We start from the raw sequence: 22,383 nt of genomic DNA, 5'->3' as shown, positions 1-22,383 counted from the left end.
TATTAAAATAGTTAATTTTCGAGACTTTTCAATCACTACGTAAATGATACTAAAAAAACTATGAAATTTAGTTTCTAAGTATTTTATATAGTATTCAAATAGTATGGATTAAGTCACTGTTTGAAAAGGCATGCCTGAGGCGCGCGCCTTAGCACCTCAGCAATAGCAAGGCGCAGTGCTATTGCTAAGGTGCGTGCCTCACAATATTTAAGTTGATAGGGATTTTGGATTCAAGTTTTCGGATTGTCGGGTCCTGAATTTGAATTTATACTTTAACCCACTAAGATACTTGAAAAATCTTGAAGTAAACCCAAAAAAACCCTAGGAAACCAGCCGCTCACCCCCTCCTCTCTGTCTCGTGTTCTCCCACATTCTCTCTTTGTCGAGCATCCAACAACAACTGCGCTAGCAGCAGGAAGCAGCGGCAGCAAGCTACGGTGGCCAGAACAAGCAAGAAGCAGCAGCGGTAGCAGGAAAACTAGTAGCGGCAGCAAAAACAACAGCAATGTCAGCAAAAACATCAAATTAAACTATATGCATGTGTTTTCTTTACTTTTTTATGGTTATTTTATTTTTGTATGTTTATTTTGGGATTTTTTTAATGTACAACATCAAAATAAATTAGGCTTAGTAAATGTGCTCCTCGATTTCTTAAGGCTCGTGCCTCGCTGTGCACCTCATGCCTAGGCTCCGGTAAGTCTTGCGCCTCGCGCCTTTTCAAACACTAGATTAAGTCTAACAGGGCCGATCGTCGATTCAGATGTTCCATCATCGAAAATAACGAGGAAGTATAAAGGCCTCCGCACTTTTAAAAGCACAGAAGCCGTTCTATAGCTAGGATACTATTAGAAGCACCAAGGAGTTGATGCTATAGCCTTTTTGGCCTTCGCATAAATCCTTTTGGCCATTGGATCTTGCACATTAGGCGGTCCCTTTATGAGCCACCATTGTTGACTTTCAATCTAATGGCTAAAAGTCTTTGATCTAAGGACCGAAAACTCTATAGCACAAAATCCTAAGAGCTTCTAAAAGCATTCCAGCTCAATTATCTCTCTCTCCCCCTCTCTATAGCACAAAACCCTTGGTGCTTCAAAAGGCACTCTAGCTCAATCTCTCTCTCTCTCTCTCTCTCTCTCTACACACACACACACAATGAGTTGAGCTAGAACACTATCGATAAAATGGGCTTTGTTGCTAACGATTTATATTCTATAATGGAGCTTCCAAATCGACGATCAGCACCTTTGGACATGATCCAAGCGATTTAAGCTATTTGAAAATCAAATTTCATGCTTTGTCGATATTATTCTCTTGTCCATCAAGTGGACAAAAAAATGTACGGCTGAAAATAAATATCCTGCAAAAAGTTATGATAGGAGTCTCGTAATTAAGATCAAATGTATAGATACCAAAATTCAATTGATTTAGATTTCTTACAACGTTAAACGAGAAAACGCCTTATATCAAACCATTAAAATTTCAAAATTTGCAATCCTTTAATCATTGGGTCAATGATGTCGAAGAGATTAGAAATTTGATTTCTAGATACTTCAAGTAGTATAGATCATGTTCAACGATGCCGATTGTCGATTTGGAAGTTCCATCATCAAAAACAAATCGGCAGCAACAGAGCCCGTTTGTTACTGATATATATATATATATATATATATACATATATATATATATATATATAGAGAGAGAGAGAGAGAGAGAGAGACAGAGAGAGAGTGCGCTGGTATGCTTATGGAAGCACGGAGCGCTCCGTGCTTCACTTTGTTTTCGATGTTCGACTTTCGAATCGAGATCGGCTCCGTTAGACTTGATCTAGAATATTTGAGTATCTAGAAAATAAATTTTGCGATTTTCGATATCATTTGCCTAGTGATCGAAGTGGCTCAAAATCACAGCTGAAAATAAAAATCTTACAAAATATGATGATATGACATTAAAATTTTAGATCAAAGTTATTGATTTTGTTTTATATGGTATAAAGATTTTCTATCAAAATTTCATGCGATTTGGATATTTCTACACCGTTAAACTTGCAACCGGCTCACACGCCATTAAAATTATTGATTTGAGCCCTTCGAATCACTAGGCAAATGAATCGAAAAATCACAAAATTTATTTTCTAGGTATCAAATACTCCAGATCAACTCTAACGGAGGCCGATCGTCGATTCGAAAGTCCGAACATCGAAAACAAAGTGGAAGCACGGAGGGCTCCATGCTTCATAAGCATACCAGCCCTACTCTATATATATATATAATATATATATATATAGAGATAGGCTACTATACTATTATGAGTAGTGGGCCCTTAGTACTCATAAGTTGCTTTCGATGATGGAGCTTCCGAATCGACATCACTCCGTTTAAAATGATCTAGAGTATTTGAACTTCTAGAAATAAATTTCGTAATTTTTCGAGAAATATAATAAAGTCCATAATGCGCATAAAATGAATGGTAAAAGTCGAACGACGTCCTAAAAATGGATGATCGGATCCTTTAATTAAAGATCGAGTTATTGATCTTTATCTAGGTAGTTAATAGAATTTTCTATCAAAATTCAACTATTCGATCTTTTCCACCGTATAAACTAGCAAGTATCCATACCGAACGTAAAAAATTGTCATATTTGTAAGCTTTTGATCGTAAGGTAATTTATGAAATTTAATTTCTAGCAGTTTTAAATGCTCTAAGATAACGTTTAACTGTGTGGATCGTCGTTTCGGAGCTCTATCATTGAAAACAATTATGAGTACGAGGCGAATCCCGTAACTCATAAGAGTATAGTAGGGGCCGGAACTCTATATATAATATATATATATATATATATATATATATATATATATATATATTATAAATACAGAAGCTTTCGTACTCATAAGTTGTTTTCGACGACAGAGCTTCCAACATCGATGATTCATATTGTAAACATGATCTAAATCAATTAAAGTATTTAGAAACCGAGTTTCATAATTTTTTCGAAATTACAATAAAGTCCATCAAGTGGGTATAAAATGAATTGTCAAAATCGAACGGCCTCTAAAAAATAGAGGATCAAGTTTTTCAATATAAGATCGAAGTAATTGATCTTGATCTAGAGAGTGAGTAGAATTTTCTATAAAAAAATCCAATCCATTCCAATCCTTCTACACAATTAAACTAGAAAACACTCCATACCACCAGTTAAAATTGTCAATTTTGAGAGTTTTTGATCGTAAAGTAGATGATGTCAAAAGATTACAAAATTCCATTCCTAAAATGTTTAAATGTTCCTAACTGTGTGTAACAATATAGATCGTTCAATTTGAAAGCTCTGTCATCGAAAATGACTTGTGATTACGAAAGCGATTGTACATAAAAGCATAGTATGTCTAAAATATGCAATATGTTTAAAATATATTGGGAGTTTCTAACCTATTGCCGATTCTCTAATTCCATCTTCTCTAAGACAACACGGTCATTTACAATAGATCGGTTTTGCATACTTAACACTGCGAAGTGACCTTCGTTGTGAATTGAGTGGCCGTAGGTTGCAAAATTTCATGAACCTAAGAAATAAAGAAAATGTTCTTACCATTATGTAAGTCGTTTCTACTTTCTATTATATATCAGTCAGAAATCACAAGAAAATAAGATGAAAAATCACTCGAGGATAAGAAATATATTAGCAATATTGGGTTATTGGTGTTAATTCTAAAGAGTGCCAAATTTATCACCCATTTATATTGCATAAATCATTCAATTACAAGCAAGAGATCTAAATTTTGGTCAATGATAACAACATCAACATACTGAAAGATGAAATAACCAAGGATTCAAGGAAATCTATGAAAGGACAGAAATATATTAAGTATTAAAAACATTTGAGTACATAAAAGTGGATGCAGACACATGTAACATTAGTCATGTTCGCTAACTCTTTATCCAGATAAGATTTTTTTTTTTTCATTGCAGCAGTCAAAGTTGTGCACATATCATATATGATCAGAACTTCATGGAGGTGAAAAACTATAATATAAATTATCCCAACGTGCAAGTCAATTCATCACTAGTTAAAATAATATGCAAGAGTTCCACATCTATAACACAATCTTAGGTTGCACGAAAATTTGACGATCAGTATGGGTGGAAAATACGAAGAGCAATTCAAACACAGAGTGCATGTGAAGTAAAGAACATTAAGAACAAAAAAATAAAAACCAAAGAAGAATCTAGTGGATAAAACTAAAAGGTATGGAAAAACAAAAAACTAACAATATAAATGGACAGCAATATTACCCCGAGAAGACCAGTCAGGCAAGCCTGAAGTTCTGCTCTTATTCCATAGCAGCACTCCATGTTTTCATATTTTGTCGTTAGAACTTCTGATACTCGTTCCTGGATTCCAGGACCTAAGTTAGGTCTCACAGCATAAATCCATTCTCCATGATTAGCTTTAAACTCAAACCTGAAAATATGCATTGTTGCATTAAGAAAATTAGGGAGCAGCATTAGAAACAGAACAACTACAGAACGGGAAAAAAAGAATCTTGTTAAGTGCTTTCGCAATTCAATAAAAAGATTTTAATGTTACTGGATGTCCCAAATGACATCATTAAGCATATTATCAAGTACTTTCTTCCTACACAAAAATCATTCTTACTGATGGCAGGTGTGTGTATTGAATGCCAAATATCAGATATCAAACACTTGAACAGCAAGTTAAAAGATTTTTTTTTTTTAAAAAAAAAAAAACCCATTCAAGCAGCAAGGAAGATAATGGAGCAAAATGGTTATGAACTACAACAACTGCTTACTCTCTATAAATTCTCGCCTTAAAGGTTAGACGATGATATTGCAATTCATAATACCTTTAGTGTAAAGGACCTAACTACTTTTTACACAGATCCATCTGGTACTTCCATTCTATTTCAGATTCTACTATGCCATCTTCACCCGCACTACCATCTAGACCATCATTGCAGAGAACATGGGATGAGATTGAACAAAATCTGGACCATTGCACCGTACTGCGAACAAGTGGGGACCGTACATTTCTCGCGAAATGATTATACCGGCCCTCATATGATGCTAGTTAGGTAACTGAAGATTCATCAGATGTTACTTAGGTAACTGAAGATGAACTTCAACAGCACAACCATAAGCTATAGGAGACATATATTAGTCAAAATTTACTGGAGTCGAATTTTGCCAAGCCGGGGAGAAATGATGTAGAACCAAAAGGTTTCTGGACGTACTTCCCACCTCATAGATAAGATCGAAACTTTTGATCGACATTGCTTGATGGTGGCTCGATCATTGGTTTGGATTTAGTTTTGGAAACTTATCTCTCTTTTTTTATTTTCAAATTTTAGTATTATTTCTTTTATTCTGTAGATTTAGTTTTATGCGGTTTTATCAGATAGGCTTATTTTAGTTTTAGGAATAGATATGGCTCAATATAGAAGCCGATTTGATTTGCAATCTATAAATAAAGTCTTGGGGTACACCGTATCCATTAACTTGGATATCAAAAAAATTTGTGGAGTGTCACTACGGAGTGAGCCCAGCACCGAAGTAAGTCCAGTTTTTCTCGCTTCTCTTCATACTTTTCTATATTTTTTTTTTCTAATCTTTAGATTTGGTTTTGTTAGGAAAAACAAAAATGTTCATTTGATCCGCGCAAGAGTCACCTGCAGGAACAACTGCTAAAGGCCTTTAAGGACTCTAGAATCCCATACGGGTTCTGTCAAGGTTTAAAGTGTCGTGGCACGGGGGCGTGCCGTTATGTCCCTGGCACGGTACGGCACAGGCACGCTTGCATGCCGACACGTGGCACGCTTGCGCGCCGATAGATACGCGTGAGAATTTTTTTTATAACTAATCCTATCGATTTTTATAATTGTAAAAATAGTTTTCTTAAAAAAATAATTATAAAAATAGACCTTTAAATGCGGTGAATGATTCACCACATTCATAACTTCTGTTTAGAAGTAGAAAAATAATAAAAGCGGTGAATCATTCACCGCTTTTACCATCGTATAATTATAAAAAAAAGTGAGAAAAAAAAAGAAAGCGGTGAATGGTTCACAGCTTTTAAAAGCGGTAAATCATTCACCGCTTTTGTAAGACTATATTTATAAATAAAAATTTAACAGGTTTATTTTTAAAATAAAATTTTAAAGGGAGACTATTGCACTAAAAGCCCCTACGCGTGACCTCCTACTGGCGCGCTTTGGCACGGACTTATTTTAGTTTTTTTTTGTTCTAATAAACTCTTATAATGCTATTTTGAAAGATTTAAATAAATAATTATGAATATTTATTATATATTCCTTACTACACTCATCAATTAATATGCATGTAAGCTTTTTGTAAATAAAATACAACTATACCTTATGTAGAATAGAAATTAAAATACAATAATAAAATTCACAAGTACAATAATTATTTAAATTTACATCTTTATATAGAGATGACTGCTTAATTCGACATAGATCGTCACGTTTGATCATATGGCGTATTGTCATCTGCAGATACAAGATTTATTTGACAATATTGATGTAAGTATTGCTGGTATTGTGAGAAAGTCATATATTCCAGATATTACATCCATATTTTGTTCTTTTATTCGTTTTAAAAATATCTGATCAAAATTTGTTTAGGAGATCGATTTTTATTCCCTTGATTCACCGAAAGCTTCGCGGTGCGACAATTTTTGACAAAATATTTTGCGAAGAAAAAATGAATGTCTGTGGTAGAAGCGTTGTCAGCCCGAGCCCATAGCCCACCACTGACATCCGAGGAAGGTGCGGGGGGCGAACCCCCCCACAGTATGGATCAGGTATGTCAATTAAAAATTTGCTCCTATATTGATAAATAAGAAGTTAAAAAAAAGACATCCGCCAAAAAGCAAAAAAAAAGTTGAAAAAAAGGCAATAAAGTGAAAAAAAAAAAAAGACAATATAAGTGGCCCGGGAGAGGGCTCAATACCCCAGAAAACAAAAGAAAAAAGAAAAAGCCAAAAAAAAAAAGCCAAAAAGGAAAAAAAAAATGAGCGGCATGCACGGTATGTGCCACTTTGTCTCGGTGCGAGACCCCCCAATACCGTGCCCCCTGCTTGAGGGCACGGTACGGCACGCCCCGTGCCGTAGGGCACGGGGCGGCACTTCGTTCCTTGGGTTCTGTAGAACAAGTAAGAAGAAAAAATTTTAAAAAGAGAAAAAGAAAACAAGAAAACCTAATATGCCATACAAGAGGAATATTGGCCTTTTTTTGTGTTTCATCTAAAACGTCCCTCGTAGTTCCAACGTTTGCTAATCTCTGCCTATTCTTCATCCTGATGTTTAACACTTCAAACAAGATTTTGTCCTGATTTCTCCGAATACGTCAATTTATCTAGATCTTATCCTATCTCGCCCCTTTTTTCTCTGCAAGTCCAAAATTGTCCTACTATTTGATCATGCTTTTTCCTAATCTAAACCTACAACTCTAGAATATCGTAGAAGCAACAAATGACTTTTCAAGAATTTCCAAGCAATCCATGAGTACACACATAACTACAAAATGATTCTCATGGAACAATGCAACATAATTTTCGATCCTTCTCTTCTTTAAAACTCGTTTTCATTAGTATTTATCTTAATTATTCTTATTTTCTTATTCTTTGAAATAACTTGCTTTCGAAACTCGAATGAATCCGAAATGTTGAGAATATCAAATTTGCATGCTTTATCTAGTTTCTCTATACTTGTCCTATGTCACCATCACTAGTTCATTATATACAAATCATAAACAGGTTCAACGCTCAGCATTATGATGTCATGCATGCACGGGGATCCTCCTATATATGTGGTGAGTCTTAGCACATCCCTCGCTTGCTTTTGGGGGAATAACACCTACAGCCATTATGTACACTATTTATGGCCAAATTCAATTAGCCAAAGTTCGACTTAGAAATTTCAGATTTTAAAGTGCGAAAACCGACTAAAATTTGATCAAATGTCCTACATGGAAGTGGAAACCCAGAACATTTTGGGTGGCTTGACATCAAGTCCAGAGCAAAATTTTTTGCCTAACACAACTTGTACTGCTTAGACCAACAATACAATTTGTTGGCCCAACAGGATGTTTAGTAGCCACTACAACTAAACATTGTTGCCATGCAAGAGTCAGCATGGATGGTTTTTCATAAGCCATGTAAGCAAACCTGCTGACAAGCAAGGATTAAAGTATCGGCATGGTGCGGCACGTTCTATGCCCCTAAGAAAGGGGCACAGTATAGGGGGGGTCTCGGACCCCCCCTGTGTGCCGCGGTACCCCGCACGTGCCACACGAGACAAAGCGGCACGTGTGAGGGTGCCGCAGCACTGTGCGGTGCCGCAACTTCATTTTTTTTTTTGGCTTTTTTTTGGCTTTTTCTTTTTTCTTTTGTTCTCTAGGGTATCGAGCCCCTCCCCCCCGGGTCACCTATCTTGTCTTTTTTTTCACTTTGTTGTCTTTTTTTCAACTTTTTTTTTGCTTTTTGGCGGATGCCTTTTTTTTAACTTTTTATTTATCAATATAGGAGCAAAATTTTAATTGACATATCTAATCCATACTGTCGGGGGGTTCGCCCCCCGCACCCCCCTCGAACCACTGACTTCCATTTTTTCTTCGCAAAATATTTTGTCAAAACTTGTCGCACCGCAAAGCTTTCGGTGAATCAAGGGAACAAAAATCGATCTCCTAAACAAATTTTGATCATATATTTTTAAAAAGAATAAAAGAACAAAAAATATGGATATAATATTAGAAATATATGACTTTCTCACAAATACCAGCAATACTTATATCAACATTGTTAAATAAATCTTGTATCTACAGATGACAATACGCCATATGATCAAGCGCGACGATCTATGTCGAATTAAGCAGTTATCTCTATATAAAGATGTAAATTTAAATAATTATTGTACTTGTGAATTTTATTATTGTATTTTAATTTCTATTCTACATCAGGTATAATTGTATTTTATTTACAAAAAGCTTACATGCATATTAATTGATGAGTATAGTAAGGTATACATAATAAATATTCATAATTATTTATTTGAATCTTTCAAAATAACATTATAAGAGTTTATTGGAACTAAAAAAACTGAAATAAGTCCGTGCCAAAACGTGTCAGTAGGAGGTCATGCGTATCTATCAGCATGCAAGCGTGCCACGTGTTGGCACGCAAGCGTGCCACGTGTCGGCACGCAAGCGTGCCTGTGCCGTACCGTGCCAGGGACATAACGGCACGCCCCCGTGCCACTGCACTTTAAACTTGCTGACCAGGTTGAGCTATAATTGCATAGCAGTAGTATGATGGAATGGCCAATAAGAAAAATTGTATTACTAGCCATTACTTCGCAATACTTTAAGTCATGCAGGATAGGATTTCGGAGACTGATACTTTTGTAGATTGTGAGGTCGAATTTTAACAAACAATGTCTTTTATGACAACTCTGGATATGGGGTTGATGATCTCATTTAAGAAGATTGTTGGAACATTAATAGATAATGATTTTAGTGGTCAAATTCTCTTAGTGTTAAAATAGTTAGTGAACTAAGTGAAATTTTTAAGCTTTGAGTGCTAAGGTTGTATTTAAGGGACATTGAGTGAATCATATTCCTAGGAGCTCTTAATTTTGGTATAGCAGTTTGGTCTTACTATGATACCAAGAGAAGAATTTGCACAGACGTAGGCAAATTGTCAAACCATGTAAAAATCACGCTATATCTTTATAGTGATTGTGTTTCATTCTATCAATTATATTTAAATACATATGGCCGCCTCCAACCACAACCCAAATCCCCCACCCCAAATCTTATGTTGCCATCCTAGCAAAAGTGTATGCAACTAACTCATTAGTGTTGAGATAAGTGCCTTTATTCCACGAATCGTCTAGTTTTTTGTTAGTTCACATGCTCTATTGCATGCCAAAACGCAAAACTCCATATAAAAACAATTAAATGACTTCATAATTCATAAAAAAATCAGTTGGACAAGTGTCACCTTTGAAGCAACCGCATTGAATGTGAAAGAGCTGCCAAGGCTGGTATTTTACATGCCTGATTTTCAAGGACACTACTGATAAAATTTCCTATGCTCGGAACATTCTTAGAGATGTACTCACCAAGGTTCTCATTGTCTATTATATCACCTACAAAAATCAAAATTCCAGATAAAACATATTAGTGAACCCAAAAGCAAGAAAATTAGAAATATTAGTATTATAGATGGAAAAAGCACTTACATCCAAATATCTTTTCAACTGATGCATTAAGGATATGATAAGTTTTGTCACTTGAAGAACATAAAAGTTCAAAGCCATCCGTAGGAATTACAATGCGACTAGCTTTCTTGGTAGCTTCAATAGGCAATGGCAACAGAACTCTGCCTACTTGAGTTAAAGTAGTGAGATCTCTAGCAAACCATCCTGGATGAAACAATTAGAATAAAGGTAAAAACGAGAAACCATTTAAAATAGAGACCAATCATCAAGGATTAAAGTGTCGTGATATAGGAGCGTGCCGGTTGTTGCCTAGCATGATACGGCACAGGCACGCCTCCGTACCGATACATGGCACTCTTGTGTGCAGATAAATACGCATGACCTCCTAATGGCACACTTTGGCACGATTTTTTTTAAATTCTTTTGTTCCTAATAAACTCTATGTTTTTAGAGAAGTTCCTAATAAACTCTTATAAGGCTATTTTGAAAGATTTAGAAAAATAATTATAAATATTGCCTATATATAGCTTACAACACTCAGCAATTAATACAGTAATAGATTTTTTATATATGTAAAGTAAAATATAACTATAGCTCATAGAAAATAAAAATAAAAAATCGATTAACTTTGCTATTTCTTTGCCTTGTCTTTTAAGATCAAAGCGATCAAAGTAGAAAATAAAGTAGAAATAGAAGAAATTGAAAGAAGAAATTATAGAAAAAGTTATAATAAGAAAAGGGAGGAAAAATAGAAAGAAAAAAAGAGAGAGAGATAGAGAGAAGACAAGAAAAGACTAAAAGAGCGAGTTGAGGGAAAGAGAAGGTAGAAAAGAACGAGAAAGAGGGATGTGTGTAAGGCACACAAAAAAAAAATATCCAAAAGTAGGCCCAAAGCAAAAAAAGGGTAAAAACTTAAACCCAAAGCCAAAAAAAGGTAAAAACTTAAAACGTTGCGTGCCCTTATAGGCATGTAGGGGCACTTTGCTGTAGGGGCACTTTGCTCTCGCACGATACCCTTTGGGTATCGCGGCACAGGGGTTCTAAGAGAGACCCCCTTTATATCGTGCCCTTTAATTGGTGGCACGATACGTATCGCCCTGTGCCGACCAGTAGGTGGATACTTTAAATCTTGCCGATCATTACATGATTCTAACCCACTATGATCGTGCCCTTTAATTGGTGGCACGATACGTATCGCCCCGTGCCAACCGGTACGGTGGATATTTTAAATCTTGCTGATCATTACATGATTCTAACCCACTATGTGTTCCATCAATTATCTTTCTTATACTCTCCTATCTCTCCATACATCTTATCACTTCATTTGCCAAACTAACCAACAAACATGAATTACATTGAGCATTCCATCCAATTTGGCACCGCATTGGCAAATATGTAATAAAAAGACAACATCTTGTAGTTTCATACTGATACAATACAAGAAAAGAAATTATCAATTGTAGCACATAAGTTAAACAACATTAGTGAAAATTAAACTGTCATACCATCTAATTTTGTCTTTTATTTATCTGTTCCATAACATAAAAGTGGTTGAAAATTTTCGCTGCTCTCTTGGACTTTTCCTTATGTTCACTGAGTTGATAATTGAAAGTAGCAGGATTTCACATAGATTTGCAAAATTATCAAGTACGAAAATAAGCTTGTCAGGATCCCTAATTGTGTTATCATCTTATGTTAATTCCATTGCTTAGAAGTACTTCGATGATTGGAAACACATGACTCACCAATCACAAAGGGTCTGAAGGAATTGATTTTCCCACTATTAGAAGGAATAAAATAATAGTATCTTCCCAATTGTTCCTACATCTCCCGTTCTCAACCTGTTTCTCAGCCTTTTGTATTAACCGCTAAATTTAATTTGAAAGGTATAACTACTGCACTGTTTATCCAAGTACAATTTGAAGTTATTTCTATGCTTTAAAAAATTATCAACAAAAGCTGATCTTAATGTATCGAATCATAATTTGTAATTTGTATAAGAGGTACAATAGACAAACTTTTTTTTTTCACACATATCCAGCATATGTCGACGAACCACCAGGCAGATTTATGGCAAAGTGACATATACTTAGTTTCTTGTAGCAAAACCAAAATAACTTCGAGCCCTCTTAGCTCCATGGACACAAGCGAGTAGGTATATGGGAAGGACAGGCGTATAGATTGATGGGATATAGTAAAAGAGAGATTGAATATATTGGTCATTTAAATATTTGAAAAGGAAAGGAGATGGAATAGAAAACTTTACAATTATTAGATAATGTGAGACCCCAGATAATCCTATATATGAGATATAATAGGGCTAAACTCTTAACCCGGCTTAAGCATTTTGGGTGGTGGCAAGGCCCAAGAGGTTAAGAGAGTTAAGCGTGCTGGGACGGGAGTAGTCCTAGGATGGGTGACCCCCTGGGAAGTTGGGGCGTCATATATGATATCAAAGCCAATTACCAGCCGGAAGTGTGAGATGAGTCTCGGCTAAGCCAGAGTCTGGATGACGGGCTAGCGAGACGAGTCTCACATCGCCTGGTACTTGTGAGTCTGAGCCTGACGAGGACGTCAGGGCTTAAAAGATGGGAGATTGTGAGACCCCAGATAATCCTATATATGAAATATAATAGGGCTAAACTCTTAACCCAACTTAAGCATTTTGGGTGGTGGCAAGGCCCAAGAGGTTAAGAGAGTTAAGCGTGCTGGGACGGGAGTAGTCCTTGGATGGGTGACCCCCTGGGAAGTTGGGGCGTCACAGATAATATATAGATGCCCTGACAATGAATGATAGTATGTACAAGTATCAAACAGATTTAAAGTAAACATAATCTGTGAGCATGGCATGGTAAATAAGGTGTTTAATGAGCATATATGAACAATTAGTGGAATTTTATTTGGTGATACAAGCTCCCAATTGCACATTTTCTATGATGACCAAGGGACGCGTGTTTGATTTTGTTTATTGACCATGCTTTTCGGGAAAAAAATATATATATACATATAAAAAAAATAAGGTCAATTGCATACAGGTCCCTGCAAATATAGTGAATTGCAAATATATCGCCACAAAGTTCAACTTTCATATATTATCTCTGCAAAAGTCATGATATTTTCAAATATGTCCCTGCCGTTAGAATCCGTTAGAAAATTTTAGTTAACCATAGATTAAATACTTAACCATAGTTAGTTAATGAGGTGAATTGACCTTTTTACCCCTCTTCAATTAACAGTTGGGACTTTTGGAGGGACATATTTGTGATGGCAAAAAGGTCATTTCGCTTATAAAATAGATAGTGTTTTAATAGTTACAAACCAGAGGGACATATTTGAAAACATTAGAACTTTTGCAGGGACAACATATGAAAGTTGAACTTTGTAGAGATATAATTTGCAATTCACTATGTTTGCAGGGACCTGTATGAAGTAACCCAAAGAAAGGAAATTTTTTTTGTTTTGGAATTAGCAGGTATAACACAAATTTTACTAAAAGCAAAGAAAAGAAAGTTACAAGAAAAAAAGGCTCCTAACAGCAAAAAAGATGACAAGTCACAAACTCTCTCAAAAAGTCCCAAGAGGTCAACACGTCACCTTTGTCCAAAATATGCCCTTTAAAAAGCTACATTTGGCATCATCCTCATAAAGCAAGGTACTACTTTAGAAAAGTAAAAGCACAAGCTTCTCCTTGTGCAACAACTTGCCTAGAGTGAAGAAAAATAATAAAGAAATTTAAAAAATAACCAAAAAAGGCTATTCTCATTATCTCCACCTTGCAACATAAAAATCGGCTAAACCCCAGTGCAGGATTGCCACAAACTGAAAAATTGGCACGAGCAAGCATCTAATGATTAGAAGACATTGAAAATGAACAAGACAAAATCCCTAACAATCTGATGAAAGGCATCATCTGACAAAGACTTCAACAAATCAATATCTAACGAGGCAGGAGAAGAAACCAAAGATGCGGAGGCATCATCACCAAGAGGTAAAGGGAGAGCAGCTAGAGAGAAAGAAGCAGCTACGATCAAACGCTTTTGTAGCTCAATTTGTGTCACGCCCCGTGCCCCGCCTATTTGGTCGGGTTCGGGTACGCCGACAGACCGCCGAACGGACAGAGTTTCCCCTATACGTTCTAGGCGTCGCAATCAATACAATACAAGAGGTTCCAACCAGGAAAGATATTCAACATACAAATTGCATAAGGAAGTATCAAAAACATAAACAGCTAAGTTATTACATGCATTCACCAGTTTACATTCCACTTCCAAATACAATCAGGATCTATTACAAATTTATTACAAGTTTGTTTCATTCTTTCCTAACCCCTAAGCTAGACCACCTCGGGGTACCGCTATCTCTGATCTCGGGGTAGGGCGCTACCTACGGAGTTACGCCCTTTCCTCGCGTCGCCGCGCCGCTCACGTGCAAACTTGTAACACCCCAAAGCAACGTGGGGTGAAAACTAACTCCATAGTTCCCAATGGGTACGGCCACCCAAGGGAGAAGCTCGACCAACAGGTCCAAAAGAGGCAACAACATGTTAAGTTCAATAAGCAGATAGATATAACATCTTAATTATGCAACTAACAATACCATACTTTGCCTCACAAATGCAATAATGCCATGCTACATGCGAGTCATGCAATAATGCAACATCATAAATAGACTTACCAATTCTACTTCTATCTTGCTATCTAGCTCACATCCATCTAGCTTCTAAGGTTTCTATTACCTTAGATCATGCTATTCACAACTAGCCCTTAAGGTTCCGTCTACATTATTCAAGCTAGCCACCCGACTCGGTCTCGAGTCAATCAACTGCGGATAATCCGCGCTCTGTCTGGCTCGAGGTGAAGGAACACTCGCATACACCTCAGCCTTCAATCCACAATCCACGCCACCGACGGGTCGCTCAGAGCTGCGTACACCCATGGTCAGGGATCTTTCCGGGGGAGGGGAACATGCCACACACAACCCGCGGCCCAAGACCCCCGATAGGGAGGGAAGCATGCCACACACACCCTAGCAAATCATGATTCTGCCAGCGGGAGGGGAACCTGCCACACACAACCCGCGGCCTCGAATCAACCTCACGCTCATCCTCGAAGTTCTTCCAGTGGGAGGGAAACATGCCACACAACCCCCACTGCTCTAGAACTATCGAGTTCACAATCCTGGGATTCCGGAATCCACTTTCCAAGTCTCTAGGGTAGTCTCAAACCCTATAATATCGACCTATCTAGGTCCAATGTACTTTCCACCCTAGATCCAATTGACTCGAGGTTCAATGCCTTTACCACATAATCTAGGTTTTCTTAACTCTAGGCTCAATCCACAACCTATGTTCACGACACTAGGTTAATGCCACTCACCTAGATCTATTTGACTCTAGGTTCATTTTCAACCTATGTTCCATAACACTAGATTCTATATCATTCTTATCCATCCTAGATTCACGACACTAGGTTCATACCCGACCTATGTTTAATAACACTAGGTTCGATGCCACTCAATCTATTCGACACCTAATTGTCCACATCGAGTTTCTATAATTACATATTCTCTATCACATGCTTACAATGCCAACATGTATGTTCCTTCTAACATGATCTATAACATGTTACCATTTACTTATATGCTCGAGCATGTTCTATTGCATATCAACATGAAACTATCACTAGCATATATTTTCCATGAATCAATATGCCATTATCAATTAGCATAATCAACTATCATCTACTATGATTCATATGATGCTATCATGCATATACATTCTCCATCTAGCATGCAAATTCACATGCATAAATCTCTAAACCAAGTAATTAGGTTTACATGCATACATTTCTGTCTAGCATAATTGCAATGCCATCATGCCCATACATATGCATCAACAAGAACTTATACTCCACTTCGACATGGAGGCAACCTAGTCGCTTCGGTAAGCACAACCCACATGTTATCGCGTTCCGATTGCTTGTAGTCACTTGCAATCGGCCACCCGCGGCACCCGCCGCTCGGTTCAACTCAAACTCGCAGTCGGCCACCAAACGATCACCAATCCGCAATCCGAAGATTTAAGGTCTACAGCTAGCCGCCACGGTGCTCCGGATCCGTTCTTGTGATTTTTGGACGTCGCCTCGGCCTTCCAGGCGGAAACAAAGCTCTAACAGTCCTTTTTCCCCATAACTTCGCGTAGGCTCGACGAATCGCCGAACCGACTTCGCCGACGCGTTCGTATATCTAGCAATTAGGTTTCTACAAGGTTAATTTAGATCAAACCCTAATCTTTCACAAAACCCCCACTTTGGAGCCCTAGGTGTTCACTATTGCGAGAGCACCTCAAATGGATCTTAGATTCAAGCAATTAGCATCTTACTAGCTCCTAGGGTTCCAACTAAATCCACTCTTAGAGTATTTAAATCAAACCCTAAGAAATCACCATGAGGGAGTTCCAAAAGCATACCTCCAAGCTTGCTCCAATGGCCAAGGAAGGAGAAGAAGAGGTAGATGATCCCTCCTTCAAACCTCTTCTCCTTCTTCTTCTTCTTTTGCTCTCCTCCTTGAAGAGAGAGGATGAGGAGGCTTAGAGAGAGAGAGGGAAGTGTTTGGGTTGGGTTTGAGAGAAATGAGAAGAAAAGAGAAAGAGAAGCAACCCTCTCTTTTAATCCTATTTGCACAAAATGCTGAAAACCCTTAACTCTCCCATTCATGCACAGCCCAAATTGGGTGTTTTTCGCTCTCGGGGTCCGGACCCCGTAGGTCCCGAAAAACTGCAAATTTTAGCATTCGCCGATTTCACTCTGTTTTGGTCCATTTTCGCTCCGTGGGTCTTCGATTCACTTCTAATCGTACCGAGATCCCCAAAACATATTTTTGAGCGTATTTACATCATCTCTTCATCCACGCTTATGTCGGATTTAGTCCACGGTCCAACATAGCCTTCGGGTTCCTTTTTCGCGCCCAACGCGCGCCGAACACACCCGAATGCTCCCGAACTTCACCGGACCCATTCCAATGGCTTTCCAAGCTAGCATACACCGTAACTTCATAACTTCAGAAGTTCAGTATGCTACAATTTGTCTGATTAATCATATCATAGTAAGAGCAAAAAAAAATTTTAGATAATCAAGTCCTATGACCTAGACAGGCTAATAAAGAAAACAGACAAAGAATAATGGGAAGGGGAAGAGGGTGAAGGGGAGAGGGGAATTGGAGAGAGTAGAAGAGGTAGAGCATACGAGAGAGTAGGAAATAAGGTGTGTTCCATAAAAGGAGAGAGAGAAGGAGACTTAAAGGAGAAATAAGTCGGAAAGGAAAGAGGGGGAATTAACAACCACAAAGAGAAAGATACAAACCGAATCAAATTGAAATCGAGGATGCAATGTCCATAGGAGATGGAAAAAGAGGCAAGAAAGGAGTAGTGGAAGTGAGCGGAGTGATAGCCATAGGCAAACGGTAGTAAGGAGAGTAGTAAATAAGATATAGCAGTCGGTATAATGGAAAGGATGGAGGACTAAGGAGAAAAAATCATGCCAATAACAAATAAGATTATATTCATATAACCTTTCATATTCTAAGGCTTAGTTTGGTATTGAGGTCTATCTAACGCTATTAGATAAAATTGAGTTGAGGAAAAAGCATATAGAGATATGCTTCTGCGTTCTCCGGTGGGACCGCAGAAAATACATAGTAACCGACTCATCGTGATATTGGGAACGCAATATTACATACGAAAACAAACAGGATATTTTTCCAACATACTTTCTCACCGCACGTAACGCAATCTTCCCGCAATCCCAAACGAAGCCTAACTATCACTAATAATGAGAAAGAGAATGAAAAAAATTGGGTTGGCTAGTAACTTTCTAACCACAAAGTTTATACTTATAAATTTTTTGTTTCGTGCATGATTTGAAGTTCTCCTTTAAGTATAATAAGTATTATACTTCTTATTGCTTAGTGTGCGCATGTAGTGAAAAGATATAATTCATATTTGGATGGTGTTCGCAAGGCAAAAGATATTGATCAAGAAGCACAATAGAAGTTAGTGACAGATGCTCCTGTGAACTCCAAAGTTGTCACCAAGGCTAGTGTTAGGGTTTCTTCTCGGCTTTTAGAGATAGCACTTTTGTTATGACCGAATATAACCAGCTGGCCTCTATGCAAGTACAAAATCTGACTTCAACATATCAGACTTAGGCAGCAATGCAATACAATATAAAAGTATTTTCTTTTTGGGCCAAAATCAGAAAGAAAGTTCTTTTAGACAACACCAGCCAAACTAACCTGATAGAAAATGTACTTTACTAGTACTTGCTAGATCATTGATCTTTCCAGCTTTATTATACTGGTGGAAAATGCATAGAATCTTTTCTTTAGCGTATCCTTATAGTGTAGTAGCAAGTTTAAAGAATATGAAATAATTTCTAAGTTGACTTTCTTAAAGGTTAATGTAACACTTATTACATTAAGTTGCTAGTAATTTTGAAGTAGAAAATTTTGTAGTTCAACATAACAGATTGTAGTAATTCTAGAAAATGAAGAACCAAGGATTTTTATATTTTTATGTTTCCAGTGCTAAGAATTTACCAACAGTATCAAAGATTTGAGCCATCGGAATGACATTCATAGTAGAAATAATGCCATGTGAAGGCCGAAACCCAAAAATGCCACAATATGCAGCAGGTACCCGAACACTTCCACCAGTGTCAGTACCTATTACAGACACCAAGAAAAAATTAGGAGGATCAACCAGAAAATGACAAGCAAACTGCAAGACGACAAATGAAATCACCACAGCTTGCAGAAAAATAGCATATATGCTAGCAGAAATTACACGTGGTTGTAAAACAGTAGTACAAAAAATAGCTGTTGCAGCAACCATCACAACAAAATAAAGAAAATCAGCAAAAAAGGAGCGTGCAGGACAAAAACCTAGAGAGAAGTCAACGAGCTTCGCCGCGACTGCCACAGCAGATCCACTGGATGATCCTCCAGGAACTCGATCAGGGGCACACGGATTAGTGGGCGTGCCATAATGCTTATTTTCCCCATTTATACTGTGCATAAAAGCTTCAAAACGATCACAATATACAAAAAAATCAAGAGTGAAAGGTAGTTCTAAATGACGAACTCATCATAAAGAAGGCAGAAATTTTCAAGATATTCTATTCAAATCTCCAAAATGATTTAAAGGGTGATATACAATAATCTAACCTGTAGGCCATTTCATCCATGATAGTTTTACCAACACAAATAGCACCCGCTGCCAGAATTGCAAGAACAACAGGAGATGTCGAAGTAGCTGCTGCATGCGTCCTCGCCCAATCAGGATTGCCGAACCCAGTGACATAGCCGTTGATATCAAATCTGCAAACAAAGTCGAAATTCTGCAGAGGGGGCTTTTGGATTGATGTAACCACAGTTCGGCTGTAAATCTAATTAGTAAAGGAATACCGGTTCTGCCTACGATCATAACAATTGAGAAATTTTGTCCCCCGGCCTTGGCTACGACTTTAGAGATATTTCGAGTGAAAACAATTTAATCAGCCACATGAATAGATGGCGGATCTTTCATCATGGTGTTCTTGTCTGGTATCGTTGCTGTCACCAGCATATCCAATAATATATAATTTGTGTTTGAAGAGACTGCAAAAATGGCAACTACACCAAACAAGGCCTAATATGTTTACTTCACCCAATTTGATTTGCAGTCGAACCAAAATTGTGTAAATCTAGAGGTCACCTTCTGAAACTACGAGCATAAGATAAAAACTGCAGAAGAATCGATAAATAGAACATTGCTTGAGATTAATAGGACATTGTGTTATGCTTAAAATGTAGTAGGAACCATAAACAAAGAAAAGATATCGTGAGAGAGAAAACAACTAAAGAAAGGAGAGACATAAGAAAAGAGTGGCGAGAGATAGGAGGAAGAAGAGAAGAAGAGCATACATATCTTTGACTGCAAAAGTGAGTCCCTGCAGGGGGAGTGAAGGCTCTTCGGGAGCACGAGGTGTTGGTCGCAGCTCTATTCGCTGAATGAAGGCTCCATAATCGTAATCGTCTCCTCCAACTTCCATCTTCCTATAGCCAATTAGCCAGTTTTACCTAGTTATTCACCATTTTCTTTCTTATTTATTATATATATACGTCTCATTATCTCTACTCTCCCCGGGCCAATTTAGCGGCCTTCTGCCAACATGCCTGAAATTTTGGCGTTTACGCCCTTCATAAAAAAAAGAAATTTTGGCATCAAATTTAGTCGAGTTTGGGGTCCGTTTGAGTCAATGAAATATCGTAAAAAAAAAAAATTATAAAAAAAGGAATTTTTTTTCACATTTTGTACTATTTAATTTATAGAAAAAAAAATAATTTTTCATCCACATTTGTTTGGTTGAAAGAAAATAATTCACGTTTGTTTGGTTCGGTGGAAAAAAGAATGAAAAAAATTTGCACAGCTTGAGTTTTCATTTTCGGACAAAAAATATATAAAAACAAAAACTTCAATTTTTTTCCAATTTCGTAAAAATATTATTACAAAAAATTATTTTTATGTCAAATCAAACAAGCGGAAAAATATTTTTTCTACCGAAAATGATTTTTTGATTCATTTTATGCCGAACCAGAAATACTACCAGTTTTCCTTCTAAAAATGAAAAAGCAATTTCGGCATCAAATTCAGTGGGTGTATAGCCCAATCTTTGGAGAAATAATTTTTTACAAAATTATATTTTAATTTAAAAGTTAATTTCAGTTAAAAATTGCATAGCGTGGTAGAATCTAAATAAAATTTAATTTTTCTGAAATAATTTTGTAACTTATTTGGCAAAATTTTTTGCTTGGTGTTTGCTTAATTAGTAGATTGGTTTTGTTCGAGTTGAACGTTGATAAGATATTAAGATGACGAATCTCCATTGAATTAAGGATTTAAGTGCCATTGGTATGGACCGTATCATATCGTACCAACTAGATATCCACACGATACAAGCTCCATGCCGATGGCACAGCTTAAAATACTCTATTCTTTAAATTAGTAAGTAATTTGCTCAATAAAATTTAAAAGATTTGATAAAAATATATAATAAACAATTAGAATATTTTATTGCTAAAGAAAATAAACATTTCATGCTATTATATGTCGGCACACATGATTTTTTTGTGACCGACACGCATCTATGCGCACCGTGTCAGCAAGTTTCCGGCACGATCCCGTGTCACGGCACTTAAATCCTTGCATTGAATCCAATCTTTTTGAACCCAACCTCTCGGTAATGTGACTTGACCCCAGATACCGATCCCGTATGCCAAATGCCTCTTAGGCACTAAATTCTTCATTTCCCCCAACTTCGCTCTCACCTTATCCTATCCACTAAAATATTTAGTGTCAAACAGAGCCGAAATGAATAGTTGGTGTCATGAACTGTTCCTTGGTATTGTCTATTGTATTGTTGAATTTCTTTTGTAAAATTATTTATGCTGATTGCCATGCCCTTTGGTACCTTTCGTGTTCTCAGCGGACTTGAAACCTTTACACGTGATACTCATTTGCAATTTGCAAAAGAAAAGCCCTTCTGGGAATCATGTGGTATATGATCCCAAACTTTATGAACCCCTTCACTATGTGTGTTGTATTTAGTTGAATCTTGAAACCCCTAGCCTCCGTTTGGTTCGGGGTTAAGAAAAAAGTAGCTATTCCAGGGATAGAGTTAAGTTCAGGGTTAAAGTGGAGTTAAAGTTTTTTTGTGTTTGGTTGGGGGTTGGAGTTAGTCTAGAATAATAAAAAATAGTGTTTGGTTGGGTAGGTGGGATAAGAAGATAATGATTGATAAAGAAGGATAATGATTGGTTGGAGTAGGTGTGATAAGAAAGATAGTGGATTATTATGAATAGAAAATAGTGTTTGGTTGGAGTTTGGTGGGATTAGGTGGGATTAGCTAACCCGGGATAATTTATTTGAGGTGGGGTTAGGTGGGGTTAGCTAACCCCACCTATTTTTTGGGGTGTTTGGAGATAAAATGGGGGTTAAGGGGTTATTCCACCCCTTAACCCCCAACCAAACAAGGGCCTAGATTACTGCATCTGCAGCATTTTCTTTTTTTTTTTGAGAGAGATAAGTAGCACGCTACCC

The 22,383-nt window shown here is 37.1% G+C and overlaps 1 protein-coding gene across 4 annotated transcripts in view; it reads right to left on the bottom strand.

Annotated features, from left to right (window-relative positions):
- The window catches only part of LOC109707619 (amidase 1), a 38,609-nt gene extending 18,156 nt beyond the window's left edge, over positions 1-20,453 (bottom strand). Inside the window, exons 1-8 of one of the 4 annotated variants that reach the window (XR_002215550.1) lie at positions 20,208-20,452; positions 19,470-19,622; positions 19,188-19,312; positions 18,843-18,968; positions 10,272-10,454; positions 10,031-10,178; positions 4,288-4,456; positions 3,424-3,557 (exon numbers count right to left, since the gene is read on the bottom strand). Coding sequence is in view for 3 of the 4 variants with exons in the window: in XM_020229026.1 (XP_020084615.1) it covers positions 4,288-4,456; positions 10,031-10,178; positions 10,272-10,454; positions 18,843-18,968; positions 19,188-19,312; positions 19,470-19,622; positions 20,208-20,335 (1,032 nt within the window). In the remaining variant the exon portion in view is untranslated. Of the gene's footprint in view, positions 1-3,423; positions 3,558-4,287; positions 4,457-10,030; positions 10,179-10,271; positions 10,455-18,842; positions 18,969-19,187; positions 19,326-19,469 lie in introns of all 4 variants that reach the window. The other 3 variants (XM_020229026.1, XM_020229028.1, XM_020229027.1) reach the window with 3 other exon arrangements.

The sequence above is a fragment of the Ananas comosus genome, linkage group 3, assembly GCF_001540865.1.
Source record: "Ananas comosus cultivar F153 linkage group 3, ASM154086v1, whole genome shotgun sequence".
Taxonomy (NCBI): domain Eukaryota; kingdom Viridiplantae; phylum Streptophyta; class Magnoliopsida; order Poales; family Bromeliaceae; genus Ananas; species Ananas comosus.
This window is presented reverse-complemented; position numbering and strand designations above follow the sequence as displayed.